The sequence below is a fragment of the Chiroxiphia lanceolata genome, chromosome 22 (genome assembly GCF_009829145.1).
Source record: "Chiroxiphia lanceolata isolate bChiLan1 chromosome 22, bChiLan1.pri, whole genome shotgun sequence".
In the NCBI taxonomy this organism is placed as follows: Eukaryota; Metazoa; Chordata; class Aves; order Passeriformes; family Pipridae; genus Chiroxiphia; species Chiroxiphia lanceolata.
The window spans coordinates 1,594,799-1,611,616 of NC_045658.1; the positions used below are offsets into that span (position 1 = coordinate 1,594,799).

At 56.0% G+C, this 16,818-nt stretch overlaps 2 protein-coding genes across 2 annotated transcripts; one reads left to right on the forward strand and one right to left on the reverse strand.

The window, feature by feature from the left end:
• Window positions 1-227: 227 nt before the first annotated feature.
• Window positions 228-10,065, reverse strand: ZMYND12 (zinc finger MYND-type containing 12). Its single transcript, XM_032709310.1, has 4 exons — window positions 9,941-10,065; window positions 8,067-8,199; window positions 1,917-2,087; window positions 228-518 (listed from the first exon to the last, which is right to left on the reverse strand). The coding sequence occupies exons 1-4, from the start codon at window positions 10,021-10,023 to the stop codon at window positions 228-230; spliced, it is 678 nt and encodes a 225-aa protein (XP_032565201.1). The 5' UTR covers window positions 10,024-10,065.
• Window positions 10,066-10,984: 919 nt separating this feature from the next.
• Window positions 10,985-15,398, forward strand: PPCS (phosphopantothenoylcysteine synthetase). The gene is made up of 3 exons (XM_032709227.1): window positions 10,985-11,534; window positions 13,103-13,206; window positions 14,785-15,398. Exons 1-3 carry the CDS (start codon window positions 11,021-11,023, stop codon window positions 15,106-15,108), a joined length of 942 nt encoding a protein of 313 aa, XP_032565118.1. The 5' UTR covers window positions 10,985-11,020; the 3' UTR covers window positions 15,109-15,398.
• The last annotated feature ends 1,420 nt before the right edge of the window (window positions 15,399-16,818 follow it).

Sequence of the window (16,818 nt, forward strand, 5' to 3'; positions counted from 1 at the left end):
GTCCCCATCCCTGGAAGTGTTCAAAAAACCTGTGGATGTGGCACTTGGGGACGTGGGTTAGTGGTGGCCCTGGCAGTGCTGGGGGATGGTTGGACTCGATGATCTCAGAGGGGTTTTCCAACCTCAGTGATTCCATGATTCTCCAGCACTTCACAGGAAGAGGGATAACTGGTAAACCCCAGCTTTGGCTCCCACATGGACACACTGGTGTCTTAGATCCATCCAGTTCAGGTTTTTGGGATGTGAACCCTCTCGGGATCCCAGATTTGCCTGCTGGGGTTTCCATATCGACCCGGAAGGAGGGAAGGAATCAAATCCAAGGTGTTGCTGTATTTCAGGGGACTCACATCAGTGGCCAGGTGATACAAAGCCTGGTCAAGGTTTCCTTGGGCGATACAGAACAGCCCCAGCCCACGGTGTAACCTGGACTGGACAGCAGCAGGGCAGTCTGGGGTCTGCAGGACGATCCACTCGGCCTCAGAGAGGTACTTGGATGCCTGTCGGAGATTCCCAGTGCCTGGAATGACACGTGGAAAAAAGCAGGGAGATAAGGAGGATAAAGAGCATTTTTTTTAATCTGGAAAGTCAGAGGATCCTGCCTGCTGTCCCTTTGGGTAGTTCCATGTGGAGATGGGGTTTGGGGATTCCCCACTTCTCTCCCGTGTGCTCCTGAGCTGCCCGTGTGTCCAAAGGCTCATTTACACCCAGGCTGAGGGTCAAGAGCTACAAGAGGAGCCAGAAACCACAGAATCCCAGGATGGTTTGGGTTGGAGGGACCTTAAAGCTCATCTCATTCCTCCCCCTGACATGGAATAAAATTCCAGAATTCCAGGATGGTTTAGGTTGGGAAGGACCTTAAATCCCACTCAGTCCCACCCCTGCCATGGGCAGGGACACCTTCCACCAGCCCAGGTTGCTCCAAGCCCCGTCCAACCTGGCCTTGGACACTTCCAGGGATGGGGCAGCCACAGCTTCTCTGGGCAACCTGGGCCAGGGCCTCCTCACCCTCACAGCCAAGAATTCCTTCTCAATATCCCAGTCTAGATCAACTCTCTTTCAGCTTAAAACCATTTCCCCTTGTCCTATCCCTCCATCCCTTGTCCCAGGTCCCTCTCCAGCTCTCTTGGAGGCACTGGAAGGGGCTCTAAGGTCTCCCTGGAGTTTCCCTTCCCCAGGCTGAACCCTCCCAGCTCTCCCAGGCTCTCCAGAGGGTTTATTGCCCTGAGTGTCTCTGGAACACGTTTCCCAAACAGGTTCACTCCATGACTCGCACGCTATCACACTGGAATTACTCACAGGAATTTTTTTCCCCTGCTCTCACCACAGCATTTAGAACGAGCCCTGAGCCAGCCCCGCTCTGCCAGCAGGGCATTGTGTGTTCCTGGAATGGCAGTGATTTACATGGAGCTCTCAGCCCTTTGCCCAGGGCTGAGCAGAGCAGCTCCCATGCCCTAATTCACCGTGTTTTCCAAAGCACACAATGAGGGAAAGCTCTGCTCGGGCAGAGCAGGATTTGTGAATGGGTAGAGGCGTTCCTGGGGTGCAACGGCCTCAGAAAAAACCTTCCCTGAGATAAAAAGCACAGCCAAGCACCCTCGGGAATGTGATGCTTCAGAGGGTCATCCGAGGTCACAGAAGCAAAGAGCAGACTTTCATTTGGCTTCTCTTGTGGGAATTGTAGGAGAGGGAGAGAATATTCCAGTTGCTTTCATTGCTTCTCTTCCCCGGACCCACAGAAAGGGGGTGTGAGGAGGGTGTGTGTGTGTTTGGCACTTCTCAAATCTCCCCGCAACGTCCTTGAGGCAGAGCAGGGCACAGAGCCGGCCCTTCCCTGATAAATGGGAAAAGGAAACCAGAAACCTGACCCCCAGGAGGCCTTGCCCTTGCCAGGGGTTGGACTCAGACAATGCTCACACCGTGGAGGCCTCGGCCAGCAGGAGATAAACAGGTACCAGTTGCACGGAGCTCCAGCCGAACACGCGGGCGCTGAAGCGAAGGGCCTGCAGGGCTGCAGGGAGGGCTTCCAGGGCCTTCCCTTCCCAAAGGAACCTCTGGGCAGCACTGAGAGCCACCTCCACGATGGACTTCTGCAGGGACACACAGGGCAGGGCAGAGGGAGAAAAGAGGAGAGAGAAAAATCACAGAATCGCTCGTTTGGGTTGGAGCGACCTGAAAATCCACCTTGTTCCATCCCCTGCCATGGAATAAAATCATGGAAGCCCAGACTGGTTTGGCTTGGAGGGAACTTAAGGCCCATCCTGTTCCACTCCCTGCCATGGAATAAAATCATGAAATCCCAGACTGGTTTGGGTTGGAGGGACCTTAAAGCCCATCTCATTCAATCTCCTGCAGTGGAATAAAATCATGGAATCCCAGACTGGTTTGGGCTGAAGGGACCTGAAAGCCCTTCTCATTTCACCCCCTGCCATGGAATAAAATCATAGAATCTCAGATTAGTTTGGTTGGAGGGACCTTAAAGCCCATCTTGTTCCATCCCCTGCCAGGGAATACAATCACAGAATCCCAGACTGGTTTGGGTTGGAGGGACCTGAAAGCCCATCTCATTCCATCCTCTGCCATGGGCAGGGACACTTTCCACCAGCCCAGATGGTTACAATTGCACAGCCTTCTTTTAAAATCAAGTTTTCAGTCTCTAAAGCAGTGATTGTAATGCAGTTTGTGGCTGTAATTAATAGGCAGACATTAAAGCTGTCATATTAGAGCATATTAGAGCATATTAGAGCTTGGCTTCATTCCTGCTCCGAGCAGGAACAGCTTTGGCCATCCCTGTAGGTCATGTGGTGTCTTCCAGGATGAAGAATCCTTTACTGCTCCTGACAAGGGCTCATAAGGCTGAGCAATAAAAGCTGTGAAGCAGAGAAAATGATCATCACAAGACCAGAGCAGAGATCAGACAGAGGGGCTCCGCCGGGCTCTGCCGGGAACGCGGCTGACTCAGAGGCAGCGGAGCAGCTCCGGTGGTGCCAGCTGGGCACAGCTCTGGCTGCTGGAGCTGAGGGGCCAGGAGAGAGCTCCTCACACAGAGTGCAGCTTCATCCCACCCTCTCCTGGCCAGCTCTGGGCTGGTGCTTTGGGTGCAGAGGCTGGAAACGGGTCGAAATCCAAATGTGTTACACCCGGAAAATCCCCCCCCAGGGTTTGCGGGGCAGCAGCGTCGGGGTTTGTTGTCAGACCCTGTAAGTTATCCTGTACTTATCCATGTCGAGCTCCTCCCTGCCTTTTGCTGCTCCTGCCAGTCCACACCACTTGGTCTTTTCACCCTTTGCAGCATCTGCTGTGACCCCCAGTTCCACAAACATCTCCATCCAAATGCTGCTCCCTGCCAGGAGTGTGGATGCTGTGCCCTCACAGGGAAAAAGAGCCAGGATCCTTGGAGAACCCCAGAAAGGTTTGGATTGGGAGGGACCTAAAGCCCATCTCGTTCCACCATGGGCAGGGACACCTTCCACTAGACCAGGTTACTCCAAGCCCCATCCAGCCAGTTCCCAACACTTCTCCATCAGCTTTTCCCACCAGTGGTGTTGCAGGGAAGCTGCCTGGGAAGCAGCGGGATGGGAGGGAAGCTGCCTGGGAAGCAGTGGAGCTACAGGGAAGCTTCCTGGGAAGCAGTGGGACTGCAGGGAAGCTGCTGGGAAACAATGGGGTGGCAGGAAAGCTGATGGGAAGCAGTGGGGTGGCAGGAAAGATGTCTGGAAAGCAGTGGAATGGCAGGAAAGCTGCTGGGAAGCAGTGGGGTGGCAGGGAAGCTGTCTGGTAAACTGCCTGGGAAGCAGTGGGGTGGCAGGGAAGCTCCCTGGGAAACAGTGGAGCTGCAGGAAAGCTGCTGGGAAGCAGTGAGAGTCAGGAAAGCTGCTGGAAAGCAGTGGGATGAGAGGGAAGCTACCTGGGAAGCTGTCTGGGAAAGAGTAGGATATCAGGAAAGCTGCCTGGGAAGCAGTGGGATGGCAGGGAAGCTGCTGGGAAACAGTGGGATGAGAGGGAAGCTGATGGGAAGCAGTGGGATGGCAGGGAAGCTGCTGGAGAGCCCTGGTAAGTCAGTGAGGCCCTGACTCCCTGGGCACCACAGAAAATACCACTTTATTACCTTCTGCCTCCAGCTGGGGCTAAGCTGGGCAGAGAAACCATTCCCAGGGCTCCTGGAGGCCAGGCTTTGGCATTTTGCTGAGCTCCAAGTGCTCAGAGTGAGGCAGAGAGGGTCATGGCAGAGGTGAAGGAGCAGCTCAGGGACAGGGAAGCTCCAGGACAGCCCAGGAGTGTTTCCTGGAGATCCTGGCTGAGGTAAAGAGACACTGGTTTGGATAAATGAGAGCTTCAAAGAACACAGCCCAGAGCAAGAGTCCCCTGCCAAGAGCTAGAAAACATAGCAGCCATCCCTGAGCTACCAGGATATGGAGAGGAAAAGGAAGGTTTTCCAGAGAAGCTGTGGCTGCCCCATCCCTGGAAGTGTCCAAGGCCAGGTTGGAGCAATCTGGGCTGGTGGAAGGTGTCCCTGCCCACGGCAGGGGGTTGGAATGATGGTCTTTAAGGTCCCTCCCAACCCAAACCAGTCTGGGATTCTATGAAACCCAAACTGTATCCAGGGAGCACGTGGTGCCCAGGGGAAAGCCAGGACATGCTCAGGGCAGCAGCAGGAAAAGCTGGTATTTCTCAGGCTGCTTTTTCTGTCTGTGCCAGGCTGGTGCAACCAGCAGGGCCCTGGTACGTGGGCACAGCCCAGATTGGCATCTGGGAGGGGCTGGAGATTGGGATCATTCCTTTTTTTACTCCTTGTCAATGGGATCATCTCTGCTTCCCAAGAGTGAACTATCTGAAACATCTGCAGAGCTGGGGGTTGGACTCTGGCACAGCTTCCAGGAGGTGGAGGAAGGGCAGGAGGTAAGAGGAGCCCTGGAGCCCTGAATATTTTCTACCACAGTTCCAAGCCTGGGGGGGACCATTCCCTTTGGCCCTGAACAGCCCTGGGGGGATCATTGGATCATTCCCTTTGACCTGAACAGCCCTGGGGGGATCATTGTATCATTCCCTTTGACCTGAACAGCCCTGGGGGGATCACTGGATCATTCCCTTTGACCTGAACAGCCCTGGGGGGATCATTCCCTTTGTCCCTGGCCTGGTTTTCCCCCTTTCCCCCAGCCTTGCTCATTTTGGGCTCTTTTCATGTGAGCTGCAATTAGAGGTTTCTCTGAACTGCCCCCACACAATTTTTGAGGGGGCTTGGGGAGGCCAAGGACCCCAGCTCTGCTCCAGGTGGGAGCAGGGGGTTGGGAATGTGCTCAGGGTTCAGTGCCACATCCTCTATCCACTCCCAAACTCCTGGTGTGCCTGGAGAAAGGAGGATTTAGGGAGGAGGGCAGGTCCCATCGGCTCAGGCCGAACCTGCAGCCGCCGTGGCTGGAGCTCTGCCGAGCTGGATCCTCTGGGATCTTTTCCCATGCCCAGGGGCTGTGGGGAGCTGACATCACAACATCACACAGGCAGGTGAGGCTCTTTTCCAAACAGAAACTTGGAATTCTGTCAGTTTGGAGGTGCTGGCTGCAGGCACTCCCAAGGCAACGTTGACAGCAGCAGATTTCTATCAACAAAGCTCTGGAACCCGGACGAGGAATGGGAATGAAACTCCTCACTCCTGGCTCCCTGCTCCTGGAGCCACTGGGCATTGGGATGTGCCCAGGCTTCCCTGTGTCCTGGCTGGGGCTGGAGCTCTGTGTTTTCTAAACAAACACTGTGCAGGAGGGGGAAAGTGCAGCAGAAATATTCAAAAACCACCAAACCCACGGGCAGGCCCTGGGCACCGGGTTTTTCCTCTGGTTATCATGAGACTGCAGAGCTTTCCCCCTCAGCTCCAAAGGCCTTTTTTCATGGAATCCCAGACAGGTTTGTGTTGGGAGAGACCTTAAACTCATCTCATTCCACTCCCTGCCATGGACAGGAACACCTTCCAGTAGCCCAGGTAACTCTAAGCCCCGTCCAACCTGGCCTTGGACACTTCCAGGGATTCAGGGGCAGCCACAGCTTCTCTGGGCAACCTGTGCCAGGGCCTCCCCACCCTCACAGGGAAGAACATTTTAAAGCATTTTGTTGGCTCTGGAAGAGGAATGTGATGCAGCCCGTGAGACAGGGCACTAAATAACCTCCCCCCTTTCCCAGATCCTCTCAGCCAGGCCAGGCCCAGCCTGCCTGCCCCAAACCCTGCTGGGCACAAAGGCACTTTCTCATTCTCTTCCTCTTCTCTTCTCACTTCTCCCTCTCTCTGGGAGAGCCACCAGGTCACCGAGGGATTTCCAGTGTCTCCCTCCTTTCTTCAGAAAGAAGGAAGACAAAGTGTTGCAGCAAAGAAGAAAGGCAAAGTGTCCCAGCACGTCCCGTTCCCAGAACCTATTTTATTTAACCAGGCTGGAGACAAAGGTCAAAGAACAGACATTGTTAAGGGTTGTTAAATGGCCCATTAAAGTCTCTCCTTCGAAGGAGACTCAGTCTGCAGTCCCTGCCTTCCCAGGCTGAGACAGGTGAACCCCAACCTAGAGCAACTCCCTCTCCTCCTCCAGCCCTTCCTGCTGGCTTTCCCTGTCCCTAATTAACCCAGCTGATTACCTTCCAGCTAATCAAGGAGCACTTCCTCCAGCTGGCCCTGACGTGGCTCTTGGGATGTGTAGGGATGTTGATGTAACCACAGGGTTCAATAGAGGGGGAGTTCCTTGGAACAGCTTCAAGCAGTTCTGGGTGGAAAAAATCCTGCCACACCCCCTGTGACACCGATTTTAACCTTCCCTGCAGACCTTATAAAGGATCAACTTCAGCAGAACCTGGAACTGAGGAGGTTTGGCATTTTCTGGGCCACGCTGGCCCGACACACCTTCTGTGGACTTTGCTCCACAGGCTCACGTGGGGTTTTCAGCCAGACAGGAGTTTCCAAACCAGCCTGGGCTGTCACTGCCCAGTTCCTGTAGAACCCAGAGGAATCTGCTGCCCAAAGCCTGTCACGAGCTCTCCCCAGGCAGCACTTTTGCCTTCACAGATTCTCTTCCCCCCCCAGCCTTTGGAACTGAATTTAGAATTTCTCTTTCTGAATTCTCCCAAGAAACAACAGCAATGAGCTGCTCACCAAAGCCCCACACCTGGGCCAGAAACATCTATAATAATAATAACACAATAATAATAATAATAACTGGTGGCAAATCCCTGATGTTCTTCTCAACGGCTGGATTGTTCCCAGCTCAGTCTGCTGCCCCTTTACTCCAGGACTAGGAGCTCTGCAACTACAGAGGAAGAATTTATTTCCAGGGGGAGGGTTTTCAGGAGCAGATGCACCTGGGTGGGGTGATTTAGCAACACGGTGGGGCAGCAACTCTTGCCACCCCATAAACAGAGAGAGAAAGAGCTGCAAACCACCAGGGCTGGGCAGGAGCTGCACATCTGCACCTACCCCCGGGCTCCACGGGAGATAAAAGACTGCACTTAGTGGGAAAGAGCATTCCAGGGCCAAGCTGGGCAGGTAAACAAAGGGAAGGGACTTGATTTCTTTGCCCTCCTGCTCTAGGAAAGGGGATTCCCTCCTTTCAGACAGCCTGGAAGAAGCAGGATCCTGGACTAACCAGGGAAATGGACCACCTGGCCAGGGAGGAGAGCCAGGATTGTGCTGCCTCAGGAAGATCAGGACTTGCAGTGAGGGCTGTGGAAAAGGCTGGAGGCTCCAGAATCACACAGAGGGTGCTTCCACTCCCCTCATTGCTGAGGCTTTGTTTGAAAAAACAACCCCCAAGTTGCAATCAGGCACCAAATCACCCAAGGAGGTGCCTGCTGCCTTTCTTGGGAGCATCCAGAGAGAGGAATTCTAAAGGGGTGAAGGCAAAAGTCCTGCTCTGCTTTAGGCAGCAGATTCCTCTCAGTTTTATAGGAATGGGCAGTGACAGCCCAGGCTGCTTTGGAAGCTCCTGTGTGGCTGAAAACCCCAGGTGAGCCTGTGGAGCCCAGTTTGCGGAGGGAGAGAAGCTGGAATTAACCTCCCTTGGAGCACTTTGAAGTGGTGTTTGCTCTGCTGCACCCACCTGCCTCCTCAGCAGCTGCTCCTTGCCTTGTTTTCTGTCTCTCTCTGAGTGGAAGCAGGGCTGGGGTGGGATGAGCAGGGGGCAGATCTTCTCGTGGATGCTGTTCCAGTCGGCCCCCTGGTGAGAGGCATCGCTGCCAAAGGGGGCACAGCCAGAGTTTTATCCATCTTGGAGGTGGTGTGAGGGAAGATTATCCCCTGCTGGGCCTTCTGGACTTTCCCCACAGGAATCCCCCCCACCCCAGCCCTTGGGCTGCTCACAGGGCACATGATATTCCCAGATGGAGGCACAGCTCTGTTCTGCCAAGCCCACCTGGTGCTGGGTGTTAAAATCCTTATTTAAATCACTCCCCAAACTCCTGGTACAGTCAAATCCCTGGATTTGTGTCCCTGTGGACACAAAACCCCCTCAACCAACCCAACCCAGGTCACTGTGGGAGCAGGGAATGCTCAGTTCCTGTGGGATTGCTCCAAGGGCCGTGGGGGGGATATTTGGGACACCCCAGAGCTCCTGGATTTGCTCCCTGTCCGATGCTGGGAGTAAGCAGGAATGTTCCAGGTGAGCAGGACCACTCCAGCTCCTGCTGCCTCCCTGCTCAGTTCCATCCAGGACCCTCTCCAGGCTCCCTGGTTCCATCCCAGTCTGGTCCCTGCCTCCTGAGCTCTGTCCCAGATCTCATCCCTGCCATCCTGGCTCCATCCCTGTGTCCCAGGTCTTGTCCTGGGGCTGTCCCTGTGTCCTGAGCCTCATCCCAGGGACAATTCCTGCCTTTTGCCTGTGTCCCAGACACATCCCAGGCTTTGTCCCTGGCTCTCAGTCCTTGTCCTGGGCCTGTTCCTGCCTCCAGCCCCTCATCCTGGCTCTGTCCTGAGCCTTGCTGTGGGACTATCCCTGTCCTGTGCCCTGTCCCAGGCCTGATCCTGCCTCCTGTGTTTCATCCTGGGCTTTCTCCCAGTATCCTGAGCCTTATCCCAGGCTTTCTCCTCATGTCCTGAGCATTCTTCTAGGCGTGTTTCTGCCTCCTGTGTTTCATCCTGGGCCTTCTCTGTGTGCCCTGAGCCCCATCCTGGGGCTGGTCCCTGACTCCTGCCATGTCCCAGGCCTGTTGCTGCTTCCTGGGCCTTCTCCCTGTGTTCTGAGCCTTATCCTGGCCCTTCTCCCCATGTTCTGTGCCTCATCCTGGCACTAGTCCTGGCCTCTTTCCCTGTCCTGTCCTGCCCCCTGGGCCTCATCCTGGCCCTTCTCCCCGTGTCCTGGGCCCCACTCTGAGGTCAATCCCTGCCTTCTGCCCTGTCTGGGCCTGATCCTGCCTCCTGGGCTTTCTCCCTGTGTCCTGGGCCTTCTCCTGGATCTGTTCCTGCTTCCTGTGTTTCATCCTGGGCTTTTTCCCAATGATCTGAGCCTTATCCCAGGCTTTCCCCTCATGTCCTGAGCCTTCTCCTGGGCCTTTTCTGTGTGACCTGAGCCTTGTCCTTGGGCTGGTCCCTGACTCTTGCTTTGTCCCAGGCCTGTTCCTGCCTCCTGGGCTTTGTCCCCACCTCCAGCACCTCATCCTGGCACTAGTCCTGGCCTCTTGCCCTGTCCTGTCCTTCCCCCTGGGCCTCATCCCAGCCTTTCTCCTGGTGCCCCGGGCCCCAACCTGAGGCCAATCCCTGCCTCCTCATCCTGCCTCCTGGGTGTCCTGAGCCTTCTCCCAGGCTCTCTCCCAGTGTCCAGTGCCCATTCCTGTCTGCTGCGTCTCATCCTGAGCCTTCCCTGCGTGTCCCGAGCCCCGTCCTGGGGCTGCTCCCAGGCCCGTACCTGCCTCCCGGCCCTTCTCCCTGCCTCCCTCCCGGGTCCCATCGCTGCCTCCTGCCCTGTCCCTGTCCCCTCACCAGTAGCGGACGCGGCGGCAGCGCGGGCAGAGCCGCGGGGCCGGGCGGCTCCCGCACAGTTCGCAGCGAGGCCGCCCCGCCATGGTCGGCCCGGTGCCCTCCCCCGTCCGGGAGCGTCCCGCGTTGCCATGGCAGCGCTTCCCACGAGCCGCAAAAATTAAGTTTAGAGTCAGTTTTCCCTTCCAGTTCTCTCCGCTAGAAGTCTAAAAGCTGCTTTTATGTTATGCTGTGTGTGCGTGACATCCCTCTGTATGTGAGATATGGGAACGTTATTTTTGTATCCTTCAAAAATCCTGAGCTGTTTCCAGTCATTCTGACAACTGTCTACTTGGTTTGACTGTCTACATTTTCCTTTGATTCTTCATACTACACCCGGATTTTCCTCAAATGTAATTATACTCATTTCTTTGTGCCTTTCTGACACACTATTCCTCTGCATCTTATTAGTGAAGTCTTAATTCCGCCTCTGACAAAGGCAGGGATCACCTACATTTTTATGTCAATTAGTGTTCTGTGACCTTTCATCTGAGATTAGCGATTTCGACAAAGAAATAGAGAAACTATTTCAAAGTACTTGTGGAAGTGAATGAAACAGTTTATAGTGTTTTAGTTGGGAAACTAAGACAACTGTTAGCACCTGTGGAAGAGAGTGATAAAAGCGAAAAAGGAGACGAGACAAGAGTGGGTTTAGGCCTTGAACCAGGTCCAGAAGGAAGGAAACCGTGTCAAGAGTAAAACAAGTAATTCGAGGGGGGAAATGGAGTGGGGCAGGCGAGGGAATCCTCGAATCTGTAATTAGGAAGTTGTCTAAATTGATGAAACCTATGCGATTCGGGGTGCGTCCTGGGGAATCCTTCCCGACACACCCGGCGCTGCAACAAACGTGTGTGTTTTTTTTGGCTTTATGTCCTCAAAACGAAGTGTGGAGAGCGTCTTCCCCGGCTTTTCGGGGTGAAGTCCGAGAGCGTCGGCGTTGCCAAGGCAACACTTCCGGGGTGAAGGCTGCCGGCGACGGCGTTGCCAAGGCAACACTTCCGGTAATGGCAGGAAGGAGAACTATTCACTTCCGGCAGGCGGGTCATGGCGGAACCGGGAAAGGAGAAGGGGGAGAAGGAGGACGTGGAGGACGCGGCGGCGCTGGCGGCCGAGCGCCGGGTGCGGGCGTGGGCGGCGGCGCAGGTGGCGCGCGGGCGGCGCGTGGCGCTGGTGACCTCGGGCGGGACGCAGGTGCCGCTGGAGGCGCGGGCCGTGCGCTTCCTGGAGAACTTCAGCAGCGGCCGGCGCGGGGCAGCCTCGGCCGAGCGGCTCGTGGGGCTCGGCTACGGCGTGTGCTTCCTGCACCGCGCCCGCTCCGTCTTCCCCTGGGCCCGCGCGCTGCCCCCGCACGGCCCCGCGCTGCTGGACGCGCTCCGCCTCACCCCGGGCCCCCCGCCCGGCGTGACTGCCGCGCCCGCCGCGCTGCCCGCGCTGCTGCCCGCGCTCCGGGACTACCACCGGGCCACCGAGGAGGGAGCGCTGCTCGCCATCGAGTTCACCGGGCTGGCGGAGTACCTGGCGCTGCTGCGCGCCGCGGCCAGGGCGCTGGCACCGCTGGGTACTGGGAGGACGAGAGGGGACACGGGCATAGGGTGGCTTTGGGGTGAGGGGCAGGGGCAGGGCAAGGGACGGCGAGGTCCCCCGTGGGGGTCCCCAGCGTGAAGGGACAGAGTGGGACCGGGTGTGAGGAGATGGCGTGGCCCCAGGAGGGTCCCTGGTGTGAAGGGGATGAGGGGATGGGGTGGCTTTGGGATGGGGGGCAGGAGCAGGGCAAGAGAGAGTGAGGTCCTGCCGTGGGGGTCCCCAGTGTGAGAGGATGGGGCAGACACCGGGTTTGGGGGGATGGGGAGGAATCAGGTGAAGTCTGGGTGGGAGGGCATAGGGGGAACCCAGGGGACCTGGCAATGAAGGGATGGAGTGGCCCGGGTGGGGGGTAGGAGCAGGGCAAGAGCAGATGTAATCTCCCCTGGGGGTCCCCAGTATGAGGGGATGAGGTGGCCCGGGAGGGTCCCTGATGTGAGGGGATGGGGGGGACACAGGGGATGAGGAGGAACCAGGTGAAGTCCGGGCAGGAGGGGACATGGGAACCAGGGGGACCCAGGAATGAGGGGATGGGGTGGCCAAGAAGCAGGGCAAGAGAGGGTGAGGCCCCCCCTGAGAGTTCCCAGTGTGAGCAGATGGGGTGACCCTGGAGAGTCCCTGGTATGAGGGGACAGGGAGGAGCAGGGGGGACCTGGGAATGAGGAGATGGGATGGTCCAGGTGGGGGGCAGGAGAAGGACAAGGTCCCACATAGGGGTCCCCAGTGTGAGGGAATGGGGGGGAGCTGGGCGGTAAATTGGGTATGAGGGGATGGGTGGAAAACTTGGGGGGATACCAGGTGTGAAGGGATGGGGGGACCCCAGGAGGGTCCCCCCCACGGTGTGAGGAGACAGGGAAGAACTGGGGGGACCTGGGAATGAGGGGACAGGGTGACCTTCAGGTGGGGGGGTGTAAGGCAAGAGAGAATGAGGCTCCTGTGAGGCTCCCCAGTGTGAGGGATGGAGGGAATGGGGGGACACCGGGTGTGAGGGGATGAGGTGGCCCCAGGAGGGTCCCTGGTGTGAGGGGACAGGGAAGAACTGGGGTGGCCTTGGCATGGGGGGTGTAAGGCAAGAGAAGGATGAGGCCCCTTTGGGGGTCCCCAGTGTGAGGGGACAGAGTGGCCTCGGGAGGGGGCCCAGGCCTGAGGGGACATGAGCCCCCATTTGGGGGACATGGGCATGAGGGGACGTGGTGGTTGTGGGGGTCAGGTGAGGGGGGATGTCCCTGGCGTGAAGGGACAATATGGCCCCCTCAGGGTGGCCCCAGAGCCCAGGTATGAGGTGACAAGGTGGGGCTCTGGCATGAATGGACCTCTTATCTGGGGCAAGGCAGACCCCAGTGGGGGATGGTGTGTCTGAGGGACCGCTGTGAGGGGGCAGCGCTGCCCTGCTCAGGGCGGTGCTGGGGGTGCTCTGAGGGGGGGCCCTGCTGGCTCTGGGGTCCCTGGGGTGACAGGGCCAGGCCATGGAGGGGTGACAGGGCCAGGCCATGGAGGGGTGACAGGGCCAGGCCATGGAGAGGTGACAGCAGCTCTTTCCCACAGGCTCCAGTGTCATGTTCTACCTGGCAGCCGCCGTGTCCGATTTCTACATTCCGGCCTCTGAAATGCCTGAGCACAAGATCCAGTCCTCGGAGGGGGCCCTGCAGGTGAGGCCCCTCTCTCTCCGCCACCCTCCTTTACCACCCCCTCCTTGCTCCCAGGGTCGTGCCTGGCTGTGGATAAAGCCTGGGAAAGCTGCAAAGCACTGGCTCATATGTGTTCTCAGAGGGAATGGGAGGGTGAGTTTTTCCACAGGGTTGGAAATGCTGGAGTTGCATTGTTTTGTTCTTATCTTGCACCAAGGGGCCCAGATAAAGGGCAGGGCAGGGTCAGCCCTGCTTTGCTTTGATCCAGGTTTATTTTTAGGATGGCACGAAGGGGGTTGAGTGGCAAACTCCAGCCCCAGCAGTGAGTGGTGCCATGCATTATCCGTGGGTTATCCATGGGTTATCCACAGGGAGGGAGCAGTGTCCAGCACTGCTCTTTCTGGGTGTGAGAGGCAGCAGCTCCAACATATCAGCAGTTGTGCTGTGGAATGTGAAGGGGCACCTGTGGGATGCCTCCTGCTCTTCTGGCTTTGTCCTTTAGAGCTGTCTGTGCTTCCATGGAGACGAGGAGAGGTGGGTCTCAGGGAGCTGAAGTGCTCCAAGAATAGCTCCTGGAGTACTTGAGTTGCTGCCTTCTGGCTGGAGAGAGGCTTTGGACAAGGGCCTGGAGTGACAGGACAAGGGGGAATGGCTTTAACCTAAAAGAGGCTTGATCCAGACTGGGATTTTGGGGAGAAATCCTTCCCTGGGAGGGTGGGGAGGCCCTGGCACAGAGTGCCCAGAGAAGCTGTGGCTGCCCCATCCCTGGAATTGTCCAAGGCCAGGTTGGAGCAACCTGGGCTAGTGGAAGGTGTCCTTGCCCATGGCAGGGGGTGGAATGAGATGGTCTTTAGGGTCTCTTTCAAACCAAACCATTCCAGGACTCTGGATCCATCCTACCTGCACCGATGATGGTCCAACACACATCTCTTGCCCTCTCAGTGATGGGAGCAGTTGGCTCCAGAGCTCTGTGTGTAACAAACACCAAATTAATTGAATTTAATCAGCTTGTGGGCTTATTTCTTTATCATTAGCACCAGAAAGGTGGGACCCAACCTGATTCCCAGTGATGGGAAGCTGGAGAACAGTCTCCTGCTTTTTTCCCCCCTGTGCTTTGAGACTTTGAAGCCTCACGTGCCTTAAGGAGTTGAGAGAAGCAAAACTGAAGGTGGAATAAACTGCCTGGATTCTAGAGAGCTGAAAAACTCAGACTTCTGAAGCTGTAATGCTTTTTTTTTTTTTTTTTAAATCTTCCTCTGCTTATCTTTATATTCCCAGAGTGAGGTTTAGCTCTGGGAATGCAGAGTTCCCGTGGCCCTGCTTTTTGTGGGTACCACTTTGGTCATGGAATCGAGTTGGGTTGAGTTCAACTGAACTGAGTTGAATTAAATTGAATTGAATTTACACCCTGCTTATTGGTGGCACCTCACTGATCCTGTAAGTTACATTTACAGGGCGTTGCAGTGACATTTGAGCACTGTTTGCTGAGGGCTGATCAAACACTGCCTTGCAGAACTTCCCGCTGCAAGCTGGAATTTCCCTCTCTTACTACAACTCACTGTGCTGTTTTGACTGATGGGGTTTTTTTGTCCTTCACAGATCACAATGAAGATGGTGCCAAAAATGCTGTCACCCCTGGTCAGAGACTGGGCCCCTGAGGCCTTTGTGATTTCCTTCAAGCTGGAGACGGATCCCCAGCTCCTGATCGACAAATCCCGGCAGGCTCTGGAGAAGTACCGGCACCAGGTGGTGGTGGCCAACGTCCTGGAATCCCGCAGGACCTCTGTCATCATCGTCACCAGCGACTCACAGACCCCCCTGTCCCTCTCTGAGGAGGAACTAGCACAAGGCATGGAGATAGAGGAGAAAATTGTGAGTTACCTGCAGGGGCAGCACACGGCCTTCATAGAGAGGAAAGGCTGAGGAGCAGCTGGGAATTGTGCTGGAGAGGAACTGGAATGATTCCCTGGAGTGATTCCCTGTCCAGGTAAATAAACCAAATCTCCAGGACGCTCTGGAGGCCCATCCAAAACTGTGTCACTTCTCCACAGCTTGGCCACGATTTGTCGTGGCTGTGGGAAAGAGAAATACATGGAAGTGAAACCATTCCAAAGGAGGTTTCTCCTGGTGTCCAGAGCAGGAAAGGATTTGGTTTCTGTCCCCTGGCAGGAGGAGAAATGGTGTCTATATAATATAAAGTACTTCTTGAATCTCTCTCTTCCAAGTTTCTTTTGGAATGGCTGGAGGATTCCAGCAAAGATGTGCTGGTTTTATGACTGGAGTGGGGAATCATCTGGTGCTGAGGGTGGATGGTGAAACAAGGATGGGAAAAGGAAGAGAATGAGGTGACAATGACTTTGGGGAGCAGCTGCTGTGCCAGGAGAGGTCCCAGTTCCTACAGCTCAGCAGTAGGTGCTGTAGAGTGGCCCTAAAGCAGCTGCTTCAAAGGTTTTCCTCCCATCCCAGGTGTTCATAGGCTGCTGGAGGGGATAAAGGCAGGGAAACATGGCATGGAGCACAGGGGATGGATCTGAGCCTGGGGACAAGGGGTTGGAGAAAAGGAGTGGGCACTGAGGGGGGAGGTGTCCTGGGAAGGAGCTGGGGAAGAGTCTGGAGCAGCAGGAGCAGCTGAGGGAGCTGGGGGGGCTCAGCCTGGAGAAAAGGAGGCTCAGGGGGGACCTTCTGGCTCTCTACAACCCCCTGACAGGAGGGGGGAGCCAGGGGAGGTCAGGCTCTGCTCCCAGGGAACACAGGACAATATGAGAGGAAACAGCCTCAAGTTGTGCCAGAGGAGGTTCACGTTTTCATATTGTGAAAACTCCTTCATGGAAAAGGTGGTCAGGCATTGGAAGGGGCTGTCCAGGGCAGTGGTGGAGTCCCCATCCCTAGAAGTGTTCAGGGAATGTGTGGTGTGGAATTTGGGGACCCGGTTTGGTGTGAACACAGCAGTGCTGGGTCAATAGTTGGACTCAGTGATCTCAAGAGGCTTTTCCAACCTTGATTCCATGGTTCTGGGTGAGCAGAAGGAGTGGCAGTGATGGACCCTGGGAGGAGCTGCCTCTTGGCTGGAGTTCAAACTGGGGCATTCCTGCTTTTCTCTAAACCCTCTTCCATCCCATTCCCAACTTCCAAGTGTTTGTTCCTGTGTCTGCAAGAACCAAAATGGTGAAAACCTTCACTGCAGCTCTGCTGCTGTTCACTGTGTGCCTGCTCACCTGCTTGTCCTTGCAATAAAGCCACTGGGAGCCTGGAAAGGAAGACAACAGCACTTGGGAACACTGGATGCCTCTCCAGAGCTGGAACTGCCCTGGTTAAAACCATCGTGGGTTCAAGGAGGCAGCAGAGATGTTGTAATTACACTGTCACGTGAAGGTGAGGTGTGCTCATAAAATGGGGGGAAATAAACCCAGAAGAGCAAGAAAAGAGTGTGGGAATGGGATCAGGAGATTCCATTAGGGATGGGAGAAAGAGTCCAGGTTGTTCAGGAGGGCTGAGATCCAGCTGGAGAAGGAACTCACAACTTCAAGGTGGCCAGGACTGATAGAGAAGGGGGTGAGAGAAGTGGAGAAGCTCCAAGAGCTGCCTGTCTTCCTCTCCCAGTGTGTAATCACTGGGAATGTCAAGTCCTGCTAG

Bases quoted from the DNA above. Each gene is read 5' to 3' on its own strand.
- ZMYND12 (XM_032709310.1), bottom strand. From the start codon at position 10,023: ATGGCGGGGCGGCCTCGCTGCGAACTGTGCGGGAGCCGCCCGGCCCCG. The intron at 2,088-8,066 runs GTGGGTGCAGCA...GTGTCCCTGCAG, and splicing joins AGCAGCTGCTGAGGAGGCAG to AAGTCCATCGTGGAGGTGGC. The intron at 519-1,916 runs GTGTGAGCATTG...CGTGTCATTCCA, and splicing joins TGCTGGCCGAGGCCTCCACG to GGCACTGGGAATCTCCGACA.
- PPCS (XM_032709227.1), top strand. From the start codon at position 11,021: ATGGCGGAACCGGGAAAGGAGAAGGGGGAGAAGGAGGACGTGGAGGAC. The intron at 11,535-13,102 runs GTACTGGGAGGA...TCTTTCCCACAG, and splicing joins CAGGGCGCTGGCACCGCTGG to GCTCCAGTGTCATGTTCTAC. The intron at 13,207-14,784 runs GTGAGGCCCCTC...TGTCCTTCACAG, and splicing joins CCTCGGAGGGGGCCCTGCAG to ATCACAATGAAGATGGTGCC.